The 14646-nt window shown below is 40.3% G+C and overlaps 1 protein-coding gene across 4 annotated transcripts in view; it reads left to right on the forward strand.

Annotated features, from left to right (window-relative positions):
• slc44a5b (solute carrier family 44 member 5b) overlaps nucleotides 1–14646 on the forward strand; it is a 38351-nt gene that overhangs the window by 9994 nt on the left and 13711 nt on the right. For 2 of the 4 annotated variants that reach the window (XM_034147531.1, XM_034147530.1), the window contains exons 2-10: nucleotides 2042–2090; nucleotides 5896–5969; nucleotides 7388–7472; nucleotides 7729–7813; nucleotides 7942–8055; nucleotides 9577–9637; nucleotides 9735–9858; nucleotides 10037–10081; nucleotides 13057–13140. In XM_034147531.1, coding sequence (XP_034003422.1) covers nucleotides 2042–2090; nucleotides 5896–5969; nucleotides 7388–7472; nucleotides 7729–7813; nucleotides 7942–8055; nucleotides 9577–9637; nucleotides 9735–9858; nucleotides 10037–10081; nucleotides 13057–13140 — 721 coding nt within the window. The remainder of the gene's footprint in view (nucleotides 1–2041; nucleotides 2091–5895; nucleotides 5970–7387; nucleotides 7473–7728; nucleotides 7814–7941; nucleotides 8056–9576; nucleotides 9638–9734; nucleotides 9859–10036; nucleotides 10082–13056; nucleotides 13141–14646) is intronic. The other 2 variants (XM_034147533.1, XM_034147532.1) reach the window with 1 other exon arrangement.

Here is a 14646-nt window from a genome sequence, read left to right on the forward strand (position 1 = left end):
CCCAGAAAATCTCCCCCATTTGTTTGTCCTGAAACACAACTCAAGCGAGTGGCTTTCAGTGACAGCCAAACAGATAGCTGTAAAAAGGGTTTTTAACAGCAAAGACACATGGAGCATCTTGTATCAAGTGGTCTACCGTATCTTAGCTCACACTGCCTCAATGACAAATAGCTGAGTGGTCATAATCAAACCTAGAATGCAAGTCATTTTCTCATGATCTAATAGCTGCACATAGCTCCATTTGGTCATGAGATAACCCTGCCATTATTCTTGCCCGTCTCTAATATTCATTCTGTCTGGATGACAAAAAAACATATTTGTAACAATGCCAACTCACATTGATTCAAGTGCATTTCCAGCCCAGTGCATTTTCTTTTAATGCTGACTCAGCAGCTTTGGGGTTATTGGTGAGCAAAAACTGTTGCTCAGTCACTTTTCCTGACATTATTTTACTGTTGGCCCAGCAATTTTGGATCTCCATCCTTCAGATTACCTCTGTTGTAGGGAGGTGGGTAGATAAATCCTGATGTGGAAAAGCAGACAATAATGTACACCTTCAGACATGCACATGTGCACAGCTTCCTGGCTTATTTATGCCTTATCTTCATGCAGGAAGAAACCTTGTATGCTACTGCTACTATTATAAAGGGATTTCATCATGGCCAGAGAATTATGGCTGCTCCCTCAGTCACGATATGTAGCTGGCAGGTTAGGAGGAGCTGCTGCCAGGCTTTACTGTGCTGAATCAGTTGTTAGAGGCAGAGGGGGTTTGTGTGTGTTTTTGTTGCATATATACTATAAGCATGAAATACTTATGATCACCAAGCTAGCATATGTACAGACGTCCAAAATGTCTCGTGATCGCAATAGAAATGTTTTATTTGTTGTCAGTGCTGGTTTTACGTCTGAGAGACAGAGGATTAGGTCGGTATTTGGATCCATGTCAAATGTTACTATCAATAATGAAGTAAAACTCAAATAATAATGCATTAGACCGGCAAAGTAATTTAAATTCTGGATTATATAAATGGTATTAGATCAATTGGATAAATGTCTGACAATGTGAGTCATTTTACAGCTGCAGCACGCTTACTGACGTCTTCACAACACTCTTACTCTCACAGTTACTCTCCAGAGATATGCAGTGGTTAACTTGTTCCAGCAGAAGCTACACTGGCCATATTCGTTGTAATGGAAGATTATATCACCCCAGCAACAGTATGGCGTTTTAATGCGTTTTTAATAGTTTTGGGATGATTGAGCTCTATGGGACGGAGGCATAAGCTTGGTCTATATCAGTCACAGTCAATATTGTACTTGTTAAATTCAGGCCTTAATCAATTTCATAGCACATTCAGAACATGATTTGCATGTACGTATTACAGCGGACTCATTCCTCACACTTTTAGAAACGAGTTTGGCTTACACGTCTTTGAAGGGATACATTTGGGGAATGGGCAGATGGGAGACAGGCCCACTCAGTCTGCCCCAGCTGCTGGGAGATATTACGCTCCATGTGTGGTGATTAGTAGGTCCTCAGGAAGGCGTCATACTTCGTACAGAGACTACTTAGGCACCAAAGAAGCAGTCAGGGATGAATGCAAATGCACTTGCTTCCTCACACCTTCAAGCGCACGCAGTCTGAGTTAACCCCCCGGGTAGCTGCTGGTGCTTACAACCGTGGTTTAGTATTCACTGTGCTTGGTCAAATGTGGAATCCCCACTGTGACCCAGATAAGCTGTTTAGATTAAGAGTTGTTCAATAGATTTATCATATTTCTGTGTTAGCTACATTGTTGTGTTTTTTACTGCTTTATTTTCGTGCGATCATCCCTCTTAATCTCAGTTCTGTTAGGAGACCTCCACTGTGAAATTGCCTATTAAGTTCATCTTGGACAGTTAAATAGCACAGCCTGTTAACTTTATAGCCACACTTATCTGTTGTTGTTCAACCATACATTCTGTCATCTATGTTCAGTCATTAAACTTTATTTTGTGTTCTTATTGACACTATTTTCACTATACTCTGCTTGTTTTACAGGTGAGCCGTGCAACTTTGACCCCACCTTCAGAGGGCCTGTTCACAACAGGTATGACACATACTCAACATCACCACCTTTTTGCTTTATATTTGTTCCTTATGATAATGTACTTGTTTAGAAATATTCAAAATGTACTCAATGTACAATAAAGTCACTGCACTCTAAATAACAGGAAATGAAGATCCTTTCACCTGAATTATATTAGAAAGGCGGCTGAAAACATAACCAAAATTCAAATGCCAATAGATTAAAAAATAAATGTATACTTAAAATATGTTTTTTAATTCTCCTTAACTGACCCTTTACATACTAGTCACTATCTTCCAACATCTGATTCTTACGTGTTTATCGATTTTTGCCCATTGTATAATCTTTTTGGCACACAGCAAAGTTGGAGCGCTGATGGATTGATCATTTGTCATGCCACGTTAATAAAGATCGAGGCAGAGTGCTGGCAGCTCTCTCCACTTCAGCACACAGATCAATGGCCATAAGTCTAACTGGTGGCTGAGTTAGCCCCATGACACACACTATTAACCAGCCAGATACACCCAAAGAGATATAGCCCACACATCACCGGAGCTATTGGAGGGAGATGTCTACTCCGGGCTTTAGCACAGTAGCACTTCTCCAGATGACTACTGACTACTCCTGCCTCATGAGGGCAGCTATTTATTGTTTGCACTTTGCCCTTATTTCGAGATAATATATTGAAAATCGAATACAGAAGAATGTTCTATGAAGTTCACATGAACGTGTCAACTCAAAATTGGGGTCTTAAAAGTGGGGTCACATAGCCTATAAATGTGGCAGGATGAATAATTCAAGGGACAAAACTGATATCTTAACTAAAGAAGTATGGTCACATGCCAAAAACAATTAAAAAAAACCTAATGTCAAAATTAGCATTCTTAACAGATGTGATGCTCATTCAGAAACCTAAAGTTGAGGATTTTCCTCTTAAAAAATAAATACATATAAGATATTCAAAATGAAGTCATTTTACGACCACTTGATTTCTTGGCACGGAGAATAGCTGAATTTTGCACTAAAGCAAAAACAAATCTTCAAGGCTCTCACCACAGGTTTTTATTTTATTATTTAGTCATTTTCTGAGGTGATGTTAGGCTCTTACCTCTTTTATGTTCAATTCAGTCTGGCAGGCTGCTGTGAAGGCATGTTTCAGTCCTCCTGTGCCTCTTTATCCCACCCTCTCCAGCCCATTTCCCTGCTACAGCTGGGTGAAGGCACCAAGGATACTTTGATGTTTCTGTGGCTCAGAGGCTTTTCTTAATGAGAACTGGGAGAGAACTGACTCAGTGGTCGTCTTGTTTTCACGCAAGCTCGGAGCCTAAATGAACTAACTGTATCTATGGTTTTTGAGTAGTCCTCTTTATGACATAGAGAAATGGACACGCTATAATGTTAATTCAACCTAGCTCCAGCTGTAAACAATATAAAACTCTGATATAATCTGTGTAAAAAACCAATGCAGATTAGAAACAACTGCACACCCATATTGTAAAGCAGTCATGCCTTTTTTATGTGCAATCACAAACATTTTAACTACAAATAAGTTGTTCGCTGCCATCATAGCAAATCACCCAAAGGAGCCTCGTGTTTGGCTCACTCGAACCAATACCCCTCTGGGCTTTCATGACCATGAGAAATATCACTTTATTGTGCAAATCTGACCATCCATATCGCTTCCTGTTAATGTCTGTTACAAAGCAGGGACAGGCTGGCAGATTCACACCACAATGGCACCCATGCTATTCTGTGGCACTGCTGCCATCTGTCACCTTGGCTCAAATATAACAGTGACACAAAAGTTTCATATTGCACCGACATATCTTCCAAGTACCGATTATTCTTTCTTTCAAAGCAGCTCTGTGCCCCGGGAACAGTTTACAAGCCAGGCAATGCTTTGGTCCTTCTCCTCTTAACATCTGAAGAGGCCGAGTTGGGGTCGAAATAGATTTGCAGTTTTCGATGTGGACTGCTTTTCAGAGATAAGACAACAAAGCAGAATTGTTTTCACTCCCCTTACTTTGTCAGCTCGACTTCAAAACTCACCTTTGCATGCCTCGAAGGTGACTTTGTATTAGCACTGTGGTGCTGCGTGTGCATTTTGTCTTAATAATGCAGTCAATACGAGGGAGTTGGGAAACGAGACGGATCTACACTAACACATTACGATCGAGGAGAGGCAAGGTCGGCTTTAGACCCACGGCCCCTCAGATTCCCCTTTTAATCATCTACGAGTGATAGCTAACTTAGGATAGACATGGATTCAAAGACAATACATGCAACCATTTCCATGGCAACCCTGACAGATCTTCCTCTAGATCTTTATTGGATGGAATGAAATGGTACTCCCTTGTCACCCTTTGTTAATAATATGCACAATATCAGCAACAGCTTTGCTGGAAGTGTGGCAGGTTGTCTTTGTCCTCATATTCCCTGTCAGAGTAAAACTGTGGCTCCTGTCACCAGGCAGAGCTGTGCCCACTTTAGCTGCCTTTGTTTTCTCTGTTATCTTCCAAAAATAATTGTTGTGCTTTCCAAGTACAAGTAGACCAAGTCCCCAAGCCTTATTTCATTTTGCAACCAACTGGTCTTTTGTTAGTCTTTTGTCATCCAGTGTCCAAGTCTGATGGTTGAATTTTTGCCTGAGAATACGGAGCGAATGATCTGAGTAGAGATATTTTTGAATGTGCAGGTATCTACATTCATAAAGTCATTTAGATAAGGAATGTGATAAAAGTCTATCTATCCTAAGTTAGCTATCACTTGCAAACAGTCTTGGATAATGCATAGCCGCCCCTAAATCTTCAGAGGTAACACTGAGAATCTAGTTTAAAAAGGCATGATTCTTTCTTGTTTGCATCTTTATATAAGTTCATTACTCTTAATTTAAGCTCTTATTTGTATGGGTTGATCTTCAGCTGATCTCCTCTGTGTACATCCTCTCTTCACTGTCTGAGAGCAGCCGGTGTAGAACCATGTAACCATGCTGCATACAAAACAAGGAAAATCCACTCTTCAAAGAACTACACAGAGGAAACACTGTCACATCTCTGAGCTCAGGCCTCCTTTTAACATTGGCTTCACTCCTGTGGATGAAAGAGGCGACGGGTTGAAAGCTGGAGGAGATGAGGGTCTCGAGTCAATTTGTGTAGGGTATGGTGTAAGGGGGAGGCTTCGAATATCCGTTGCATGGTACTACTGGGCACACTGGATTGAACTTGGCTTTATTCAAGGCTGGGCTCAGTACCCAAAAGTCTGAATAGTATTGAAAGAGGGCTAAGAAGGGCCCGGAAATGACAGCTTCTCACAGGTCGGGAAGAAGGGGAAAGAAACGTCGTTGTGGAATGGAGAGAGTGAAAAAGCAAAGAGAGAGACTGAGAAGCTTCTTTAAAGCAGCAGGCTGAGGATACTGTGGATGGGAAGGCAATCTTCAAATAGCTTTCTCTGTGCCTGTGGGACAGTCAACTCTGGGGGGGGATTCCAAGTCTCATTAGAAAGTCAGTAAACCTCCTCTACAGATTCTCTGGAAGCACAGCATACAGATGACACCTTGTTATACCTTGGTAGCAGGCGCTGAACCCACATTTGAAGCTTGTTCTCACTTGACATACTGCGACTCTGTCATGAGTGCCAACAATGAAATGGTTAAAAACTATGGGTTGATAATAAATAAACTCATATAGTTCTCCATGAAATTAGGCAAACTCCCAATTTCTCCTGGTGAATACTACATGTATTGTTGTCATGATACTGATGTGTTTTTGTAATCTTTCCTGTCACACATCTCTTATTTGTTATTGCACATGTCCCCCCCCCCCCTCAGGAGCTGCACTGATGTGGTTTGCTGTGTTATCTTCATCGCTTTCATCATCGGCTACATCGCGCTGGGTACTGTGGGTGAGTTTGACACATTGCTGCTGATCGCATGTTTACTAATGACCCAAACAGACTTGATGTAATATGTTCTGCTCTAGTTGTAATCGTAATATTCAATCTTAATTTAAATAGTAACACTTTCATTTTGAAACATGCTTTTTGTTTGGTTTATTCATCATTTCATGGTGGGCTATTCAATAAATGTCTGATTGTTAAAATGGCAGAGGAGTTGAGAACTGCAGCCGGGCAGACTTGACTTGAGGTGATGATGTTTTGAGGTCCCAGTTGAATTTTCTTGACTGGATCACCATTGATTCCCTCTGGCTCTCATTTCATTCAAATGTTGGCCAAGCTGTTAAGTTCACTTAAGCGTGACAGGGATTCCACTTTGTTGGAGACCGACTGAGGCCATGTAGACTTATGAATCTCCCCATCAGCGCTTCTATTCTGTCTGTCTTGCCTCAAGTTTTCCTTTTTCCTATTGAATTATCCTTCCCTTCTGTCTGTCAACTTTGATTTCTTTCTCAATTTCCCCTGCTCTGCCAGACATGATATTATATCCAACACACCTGACTGCACATTGCTTTCTTCCCTCTTTTATGCACTCGCATACAATATACATCACACATTTAAGGAAAGTGCGGTCATCAAAGTTATGTCCTTTGCAAGCTCCATTTTCAGCAGAGTCATGGTCTCAATCTGGGCATTTTAAGGAGTGACCCAATCATTTAAGAAGAGCAGGAGGCATGACAATGGATGTGAATTTGAATGCAAGCTGACATGTCTGCTATCAGCTGAATAAGGCAGTGTCCTTTCTATATTAAGTTCCATTCTCCTTGTTGTCAAAGACTTATAGGCTGCATTTATTTTTCTGCCTCCTGTTCAGCACAATCCTTCATTGACTGGCAAGGTGAAAGGCCTGGTGTTGTTCAGGTTTGGCAAACAAAGAGTTGCTCAGTCAATTGAGTTTCAGGGTTACTGCTACTACCTCTATCAAGAGAAGCAGAAAAAGCAAAAACAAATTAAATTGGATTGATTTGTTTGGAGTTTTATCTCCATTTGTATTGTTGTCTTGTTAATTGCGATTCTTATATTTTGTGCTGGGTGCGCACAGAGACGGCCTGATGCACTCATAGATTTGAGGATTTGATTCCTGATGATTCATATCACCTCTTTGATGCAGCTGTACTTAAATAATGATACATTGCATGTCTTTAGGTAGCTGATCATTTTCACTGCTACATGGAAAAAACAAGCTCTCTTACTCACACACTCCAAGACAGATGGCATGTGTCATGGAGACTGAAAAGGAGGGTAATGTGTTGATCTTGTGTGCCTCAGTAGGTCGACAAAAACAGTAACATTGCCAGTGTCAGGAATATCTGTCTAGCCTGGTTACAAATGTTAAAAACCAAAAATCTTCTGTGCTGTATTTTCAGCCTGGATCCATGGCGACCCCAGGAAGGTCGTCTATCCAACCGACAGCCGTGGTCAGTTCTGTGGGCAACAGAACACCCCCAATGCGTGAGTGGAAAAACACATTTCCTAAATGATTGTACACTGGAATAATGATGTTCCCCAAATTGTCTGTCAGCTTTCCACTGTTATGTTAAGGATTTGACCACAATACATGGTGATAGTTTGTGATTAATTATGGCAGGCTTTGCAGCACGGTATACTCTCTCCCTCTGCGCGCTGATAAGACATTGCAGTAATGGACTGGTTTTCTCAATCCTTCTAATCAGACTCCTCTCTATATCTCCATCATTTGTCTCCACAGAAACAAAGCCAAATTATTCTACTTCAACATGTTGAAATGTGCCAACCCTGCAGTTTTGATTAACCTCCAGTGCCCTACAACCCAGGTAAGAGACTGAATGAAGCTCGTTCTAGCAGCACACTCGGCTTTATGTTTCCCTCCAACCTTACCGCCACGCTTGATTATGCAAGATTGATGGGCTTTCTCATTAAGAGGATGTGTTGTCTCTTCCAGCTCTGTGTCTCCAAGTGCCCTGACAGCTTTTCAACCCTCCTGGATGCATGGGGTACCAACAAATGGGAATATTACAAGCAATTCTGCAAGCCAGGCTTCGAGATCAGCAGCAAGGTGAGTGACAGTGCTAAGTGGTCTGTTTTCACTCTGCAAACAAGATGAAAACATATATTGACCTCCAAGCCTCTTCAATGTATGACATCCAGGTATGTTTATATTCCAGTTTGTCACTTACTTTTTGAGGTGCTGTACATGAGCATACTTGTCCCCACAACTTATTCAGGCAACAAGTATAACTTAATTACAAGTACAAGAAATAGATCTGAATTGAAAAAGCAATCCAACCTCAGATTTAATCAGTTTTATTTGTACAGTGGTGATAATGAAAAGCTAATTTGAATGTGCTTTGAGAGATATCCGGAAGTGAGCTAGCAGTCACTGATGCACATCACAGCCTGTTCTGTTGGCTGGCAGCAGTTCATTGACGTTGGCCCAATGATGCGTAAGAACCAGAAAGAGAGGTGTTGTGTGGGAACATGCAACAGCTCAGTCATGCTGTCTGAAGTGTGTCGATGATTTCCCTTCCCACATCCTTCCAAGTATGACTGTGTTGCATCAGACAGCATTCAATCCAACCCTGTCATGTCTGACTTACGTGATGATGTTAATAATACCAACGCTACAATAACAGAACATTGAAAATGTCTGAAATAAGATGGATAACATTGGGATTTTGTTATTTTTTGTTACACTTACTTCTCAGGGTGTCCGCGGGGTCTTAAAAAGTATTAAAAGTTGATAAATCAATTTAGCGAAAATTAAGGCTATTAAAAAGTATTAAACGGCATTTTCCAAGGTATTACATTTTGTAGCTTGTTTTCAATAAGTATATCAATTGTCCAAAGAGGTTGTATTCTACAGTTTGCCTGAATGTAATCATTGCGTAGGTGTGTAGTGTGATTCTGTGTAGTTTATTTATGGCATCCCGTTGGATTTGACGTCATCTGAACAGGACATCACACGCTCACTGCTTGATGGCGTGCGAAGGTCCGTTTACGCCGGTTGTTAAACAACATCGTTATGGGGAAATGCAAGTTTGCGTCCAAATGGTTGGAAGAGAAGGAGGAAGGACAATCAATACTGTATATAGTAAATGTGAGGTAAAGTGTGTCGCCAATGTAACCGGTTAGAACTCGAAGTGGCGATGAGGTCTTAAAATGTATGGAAAGGGTCTTAAAAAAGGTCTTAAAAGGTATTACATTTGACTTCAGGATTCCTGTATATACCCTGCTTATGTTATACATGGGACTGATAATTATCCTTCACTTCGTCACTAGACTAAACTTCATGTTACTTTTTATATAAAAAATACAGAATGTAATTTAGAACTTAAGTTGACTTATGAAGTTTGAATCAAAACGTTTTTTCCCCTATTGCTTATTATAAAAGACAGCCAGGCACACAAGATCTTACATCAATACAGAAACCCACAGGACGGATACAGATACAACGGGACAGTCAAAAGTCAATCAGTTAATTGAATAGAAAAGGCCCTCCTCTCTGTTTTTATCTATGATGAATACAAAGATAAATATCTTGTTTTCAATTGCTGATTCTCTTTCATTTCACTTTCAGACAGTACTTGAAGTCATACGAGATGAAGACTGCCCTTCTATGATTGTGCCAAGCAGACCTTGTAAGTGAATCTGAATAACTGCACATTCACACATAGCTCATTATTTGTTTGCCAAGCCACTAAAAAGACCAAACATTTTTTTTCAAATGTATTTCAGTTCTTCAACGGTGCTTCCCCGATTTCATTACGAGAAATGGAACTTTAACTGTAGCCAACCAGACCATCTTCAAAGACGGTGACAATAACAAGAGAAGTGTCAACGACCTTAAAGATGCTGCCAAGTAAGATCTCCTCCCCTCCAACACAATCCTTTATTTCTTCTTATTCAACCAGTTGTGTTGTTCAAACAGAAACGTCACTTACTTTAGATCGCCAATGGGCGTTTTTGCTGTTGTAAAAGAATATTCATAAAAAATACCCTGCAAAATAAGTTGTTCTGAACTCTTAAACTGTCAATAGGGCTGCCAACTTTGCACCCAGAGAGCTCTGGACAGAAATTACAGGGTAGGACAAGTGGGCATGTCACTGACGTCAATGATGCCCAGCAATGTGTCCAACCACATTCAAAATCATTTGCATGTTTATTGCATGAAAATGCAGCTAACTCACAAGTTCAAGAGCAGAACTTCAGGAGTACAAGCTTACAAAAGCAGCTATGTAAATATACGCTATCAACATGCTAATTGGCTAAAATGGCTTCAAACTTTGGAGAAACAGAGAATTCATGTATTTAAACAAGTGAGCTGATATTATTTACATACATGATCCTGTTTGGCTATAATTCACTTTAGTTTTGCCTGAATGACCATGAAGGATAATGTGCTTGAATGCTTTTCTCTTTGTAGCCAAGTAACTGCCGTGCAGCAAGGAGAGGAAAGGTCTCAAGAAATGATTTATTTCAGCTTTTTAACTTTGCCTCCGCTGTAGCCAGTAGCTTTGTGTAGACTAACCCTTCCTATTCATCGTGAATAATCTGCCCCTGCTTCCCTCCACCTGCAGCAGTGAACATGAATTAGAACAGATTAATATAATTGTTTTGTGCAGGGACGTGCACGGAGGGGCTATTGCTCTAAACTGGAAAAAGGGCCTCCCCCCCCCTGAAAAAAAAACCATAAGACCTTTTGAAAATTATAACTTGTTTTTAATGTAAAAGAAACCAAACGATTATTACATCAACTAAATTGAACAGTAATTAACATCATCATCTCATAACAAAATAAGCTAAGGCGACTACTAGCATTCGGTGACTTGATTTTAAAAATGAAAACCAGGGACATTTTTTGTTTTGCGGTCCATATCTCATTAAAATATCTAATGTTAGTAACTATTAAAGACAAAATGGGGACAATTCTGTTCCAATGTAGTTTGACCATCTGTGCAGAAAATACTGATAAAATAGGGCCTCTAACTAATTACCTTAAATAAACTCACTAATGAATGAAACCAGTTCAATACGCATTATTCTTATTCTTATCATTCTTTATGAGCGCAGTAACGGTAAGGTATCTAATTACTTATTTATTTAGTAATCCATAACTTAATAACAGAGATGGTCAAACTAAAGTGCTAGAGACATGGCAGAATTCCTACAATGAAGCAGGACAGTGAAGTGTTCTCCCGAGAGAGGGCGATCAAGAAAAGAGAGCGAGCGGCCCCGTTGAGGGAGTTTACAGATGAAAAGACACAGAAAGACAGAAGCACAATAACAAGTAGGCTATATTTAGGTGTTTTTTTTAATAACCGACGGTATCAAGAGGAAGTGAAGTCCCCTGGTTTGTCCCTTATACCCTAACTGCCATGAGACAACTCAAAATCAAGTTTCCAAAATCCGTCACTGAGGTGGTCTTAACGCACCGGCAGATGACAGCGCTGACAAAGTGTGTTTCCCGCAGCGAGACGCTACAATACTAATTGTGGGCTTATCATGTTGATTCGGCCACAACAGAAAAAAGAAAAACAAACTCTCGCCCTCTCCAGAGGGGCAGGTCAGCCAAAAAGGGCAAACGGGCCGTTGCCCGGGCAACATTAGCCCGTACCTGTGCACGTCCCTGGTTTTGTGGCATATATCTGAAAAAACATCCAGTCATCTACTACTTTGAGTGTCTAATAACATACAGCGTGACGTAGTGCCCCCTGGTGGTGTATTTCCTTGATCTAGATATGAAGCGAGGTTTACATAACAGTGCTGGACACGATCCAAACTTGGGTCTATAGACAGGGTCGCAGTGACCTTTTAGGGAGCTGAATTAGAGCTCTCTAATATATGGTTGCTTTCAGCTCTGCTCTCACTGTTCTGTTTGTCCCATAGCAATGCTGGCTTGTCCTCTTTCTCTCCTCTGTCTGTACTTTACAGATGTATCTCATAGAGCACCGTGTCTGCGGTCACATTTTGCAGAAGTCATGTTCTGACGATGAGATTCGTGTAGTTATATTTCCCAGTGGAGATCTCGGCATCAAAGTCTTTTCCTGGTCTCCATTCCCAAGGTCCTTTGAGTACACTGATAGAATTGGACAAGAAATATGTTTGCTTTTATGCTGCATCATTTGTCTTTAAGTATCTTTGCCCAGGAGAAGGTTAAAGGTGGGGTAGGTAATTCACTTCAGAAACACTTTTTGTTATATTCCATGGAATGCTCTTAACATCCCGATAGCAATGAATACATTAAAAAATGTCATCTGTGGAAGCCGTGGCGCTTTAAAAAGCACGACCAATCATCTGAGCCGGCCCGGCTAAAATAACTGGATGGCCTACCTGCCTGTCAGCCTTCCATCTCGTGCACAAACTTATCTCGTGCCCTCATTGGTCATGTGATTTTTTTTCAGCTGCGTACTTTCAAATTCTAGCGCACTCGAGCTGGTTTCTCCATTCTTACCTACCCTACCTTTAAGCAAAGTGTCCAAGATCATTTAGGGTTTTTGAAATAAGAATATATTCAGGTGACAAGTAAAACATATTCTAAAACAATACTATTTATATTGAGTCTTTTATGTTAAGAATTTCACTTATTATGTTTTCATTGGTTATCAAAGACTTACCTGAACTCTGAAAAGAAATGAGCAGGTTTTGGATTGGCAACACCCTCTGTCCTCCTCTATATCACATCCAGTAACATGCTGCTAAACCATTTGCCACCATACTGAAGGAACTATTGATCCATAGCGCTTTAGTCACACTAATTCAGTTTTGTGGCTCTTTGATATAAAACTTACAATATGTTTCTCCAGACCCTCATAACCTAACAAGTAGGCTGAAAAACCAAAAGCATTTTGAAACTGTATTCATCTTTGTTTCATAATAAGCACATTATAGATAAATAAAGTGTCAAAATGTTTTTGAAGAGAAACCTTTGTAAATAAATGATCAGAGGCAGAAACACAACGCTGTCACAGTCTCTCTTTATCTCTTAATTCATAATAATGTTTTTGTCGCCTCTTTTCTTTCCAACTCTTTCCCATCTCACCTTGTTGCTCCCTCACAGAGGTATCGCCAGTCTGCTCAATGTCAATGAAGTCGGCATTAAAATCTTTGAAGATTATGCAAATTCCTGGGACTGGATCCTCATGTAAGATTGTGCTTTTGCTTTTGTTGATTTTCACGTTTTACTTCTGATGAATTATGTGCTCCTTTTGCGTGTCTGTGGATCTATCCGTAAAATAAATTATGAAACTAAATAAATCATTAACAATTTGACCCTATAACTATACACAGAAACTCCAACTGACCGGCTTGGAATTTATAAAAGTAGGCAAAAAATAGCATTTGATGAATTCCTATTTACAGAACATCTTTCTGAATGTATGTTAAAGTCCAAATAAATGTATTTACTAGTCAAATATTGCCTTATACCAGAGTTCCCGTTAGAAAAATGTCCGGTCAAAATAATTTCCCCTTAGCGCAATACCGCATCAGTTGCGCCACTTATGTGACAGACAAGAATAGTATGTGACAGACAAAAGCGTATGTGACAGACACAAATAGTAAATTCTAATGTCTAACACTTAATGTGGAGAAAGAGATGTCCTGTATGGGTTGATTATGCGTTGATCTGTTGGTAATGCCTCGGGGTTCCGGTGGGCATGTAAACAAATGCATAATGCTGCGCTATACTTTGCGACCTCACCCGGTTGCATAGCGACGCCTATTGTTTAGGTGTCTTGATAAGCAGGTAGCCATATCATTAGCTAGAAACACAGTGGACGCTGCACTAGGTCAGAAACCAGAGGAGACTGTGAAGTCCACCGCAGAGGGACCACTTTTGGACAAAATGTCCTCTCCGTTAAAGGCAGCTCATTCTGGAATAGCCTCCCAACTGAGATACGGGATTGTCCCACTCTCAATAGTTTTAAAGGTCAACTAAAAGAATGGTTGAGAAACAAACAGACGTGCAATCACCGCTAAATGCACTTTAACACAGGGGTATCTCCTCTTGCACTTTATGTAGCTCTTGTATCTTCTCTTGCACTTTACATGTCGTTGCTGCTATATTGTATTACCATGTCATAAATACTTGTGTATGCTGCTCTTGCTCTTTTGCACTTTTTGCATATCATGTATTTTGTTTTTGCTATGTTTGTAAAATGTAATTTTCTTAAATGTTTTATGTGAGGGACTGCGGATGGAAATTAGCTCAAAGCTAAATCTGGCACTGTTGCGCTTGACACATTTGAATGTTTTAAGTGTTCATTACTGTGCATTGTCCCTGCCAAATAAACGATTAAAATAAAAAAATAAATAAAAAAGAACTAGCTAGATCTGATCGATATGGACATAAACGCGAGTAAAGTCTAATCTGACGGGAGAGAGAGAGAGATCAGCTGCTGCTGACGAGTCGACACGCAGCTCTGCATGATCACCTGCAGCGGTGAGCGGAGCAAAACACACACTTCAGGTTAGAATATCACACGTAGCTATTTTAATTACCTCTCAAACTACCTAAACTAGATATAGATATGTTTAGTTTTACTGTCGGGTCACTCATTACTGGATCCGCGAGCTGCATGATACTGGCGGGCTGTCAGGAGAGGGAGAGAGCGCTCCGTTTATTATTCCCGTGTTATTGTAAGTTACT

This window comes from Trematomus bernacchii, unplaced genomic scaffold (genome assembly GCF_902827165.1).
Source record: "Trematomus bernacchii unplaced genomic scaffold, fTreBer1.1, whole genome shotgun sequence".
Lineage (NCBI taxonomy): Eukaryota > Metazoa > Chordata > Actinopteri > Perciformes > Nototheniidae > Trematomus > Trematomus bernacchii.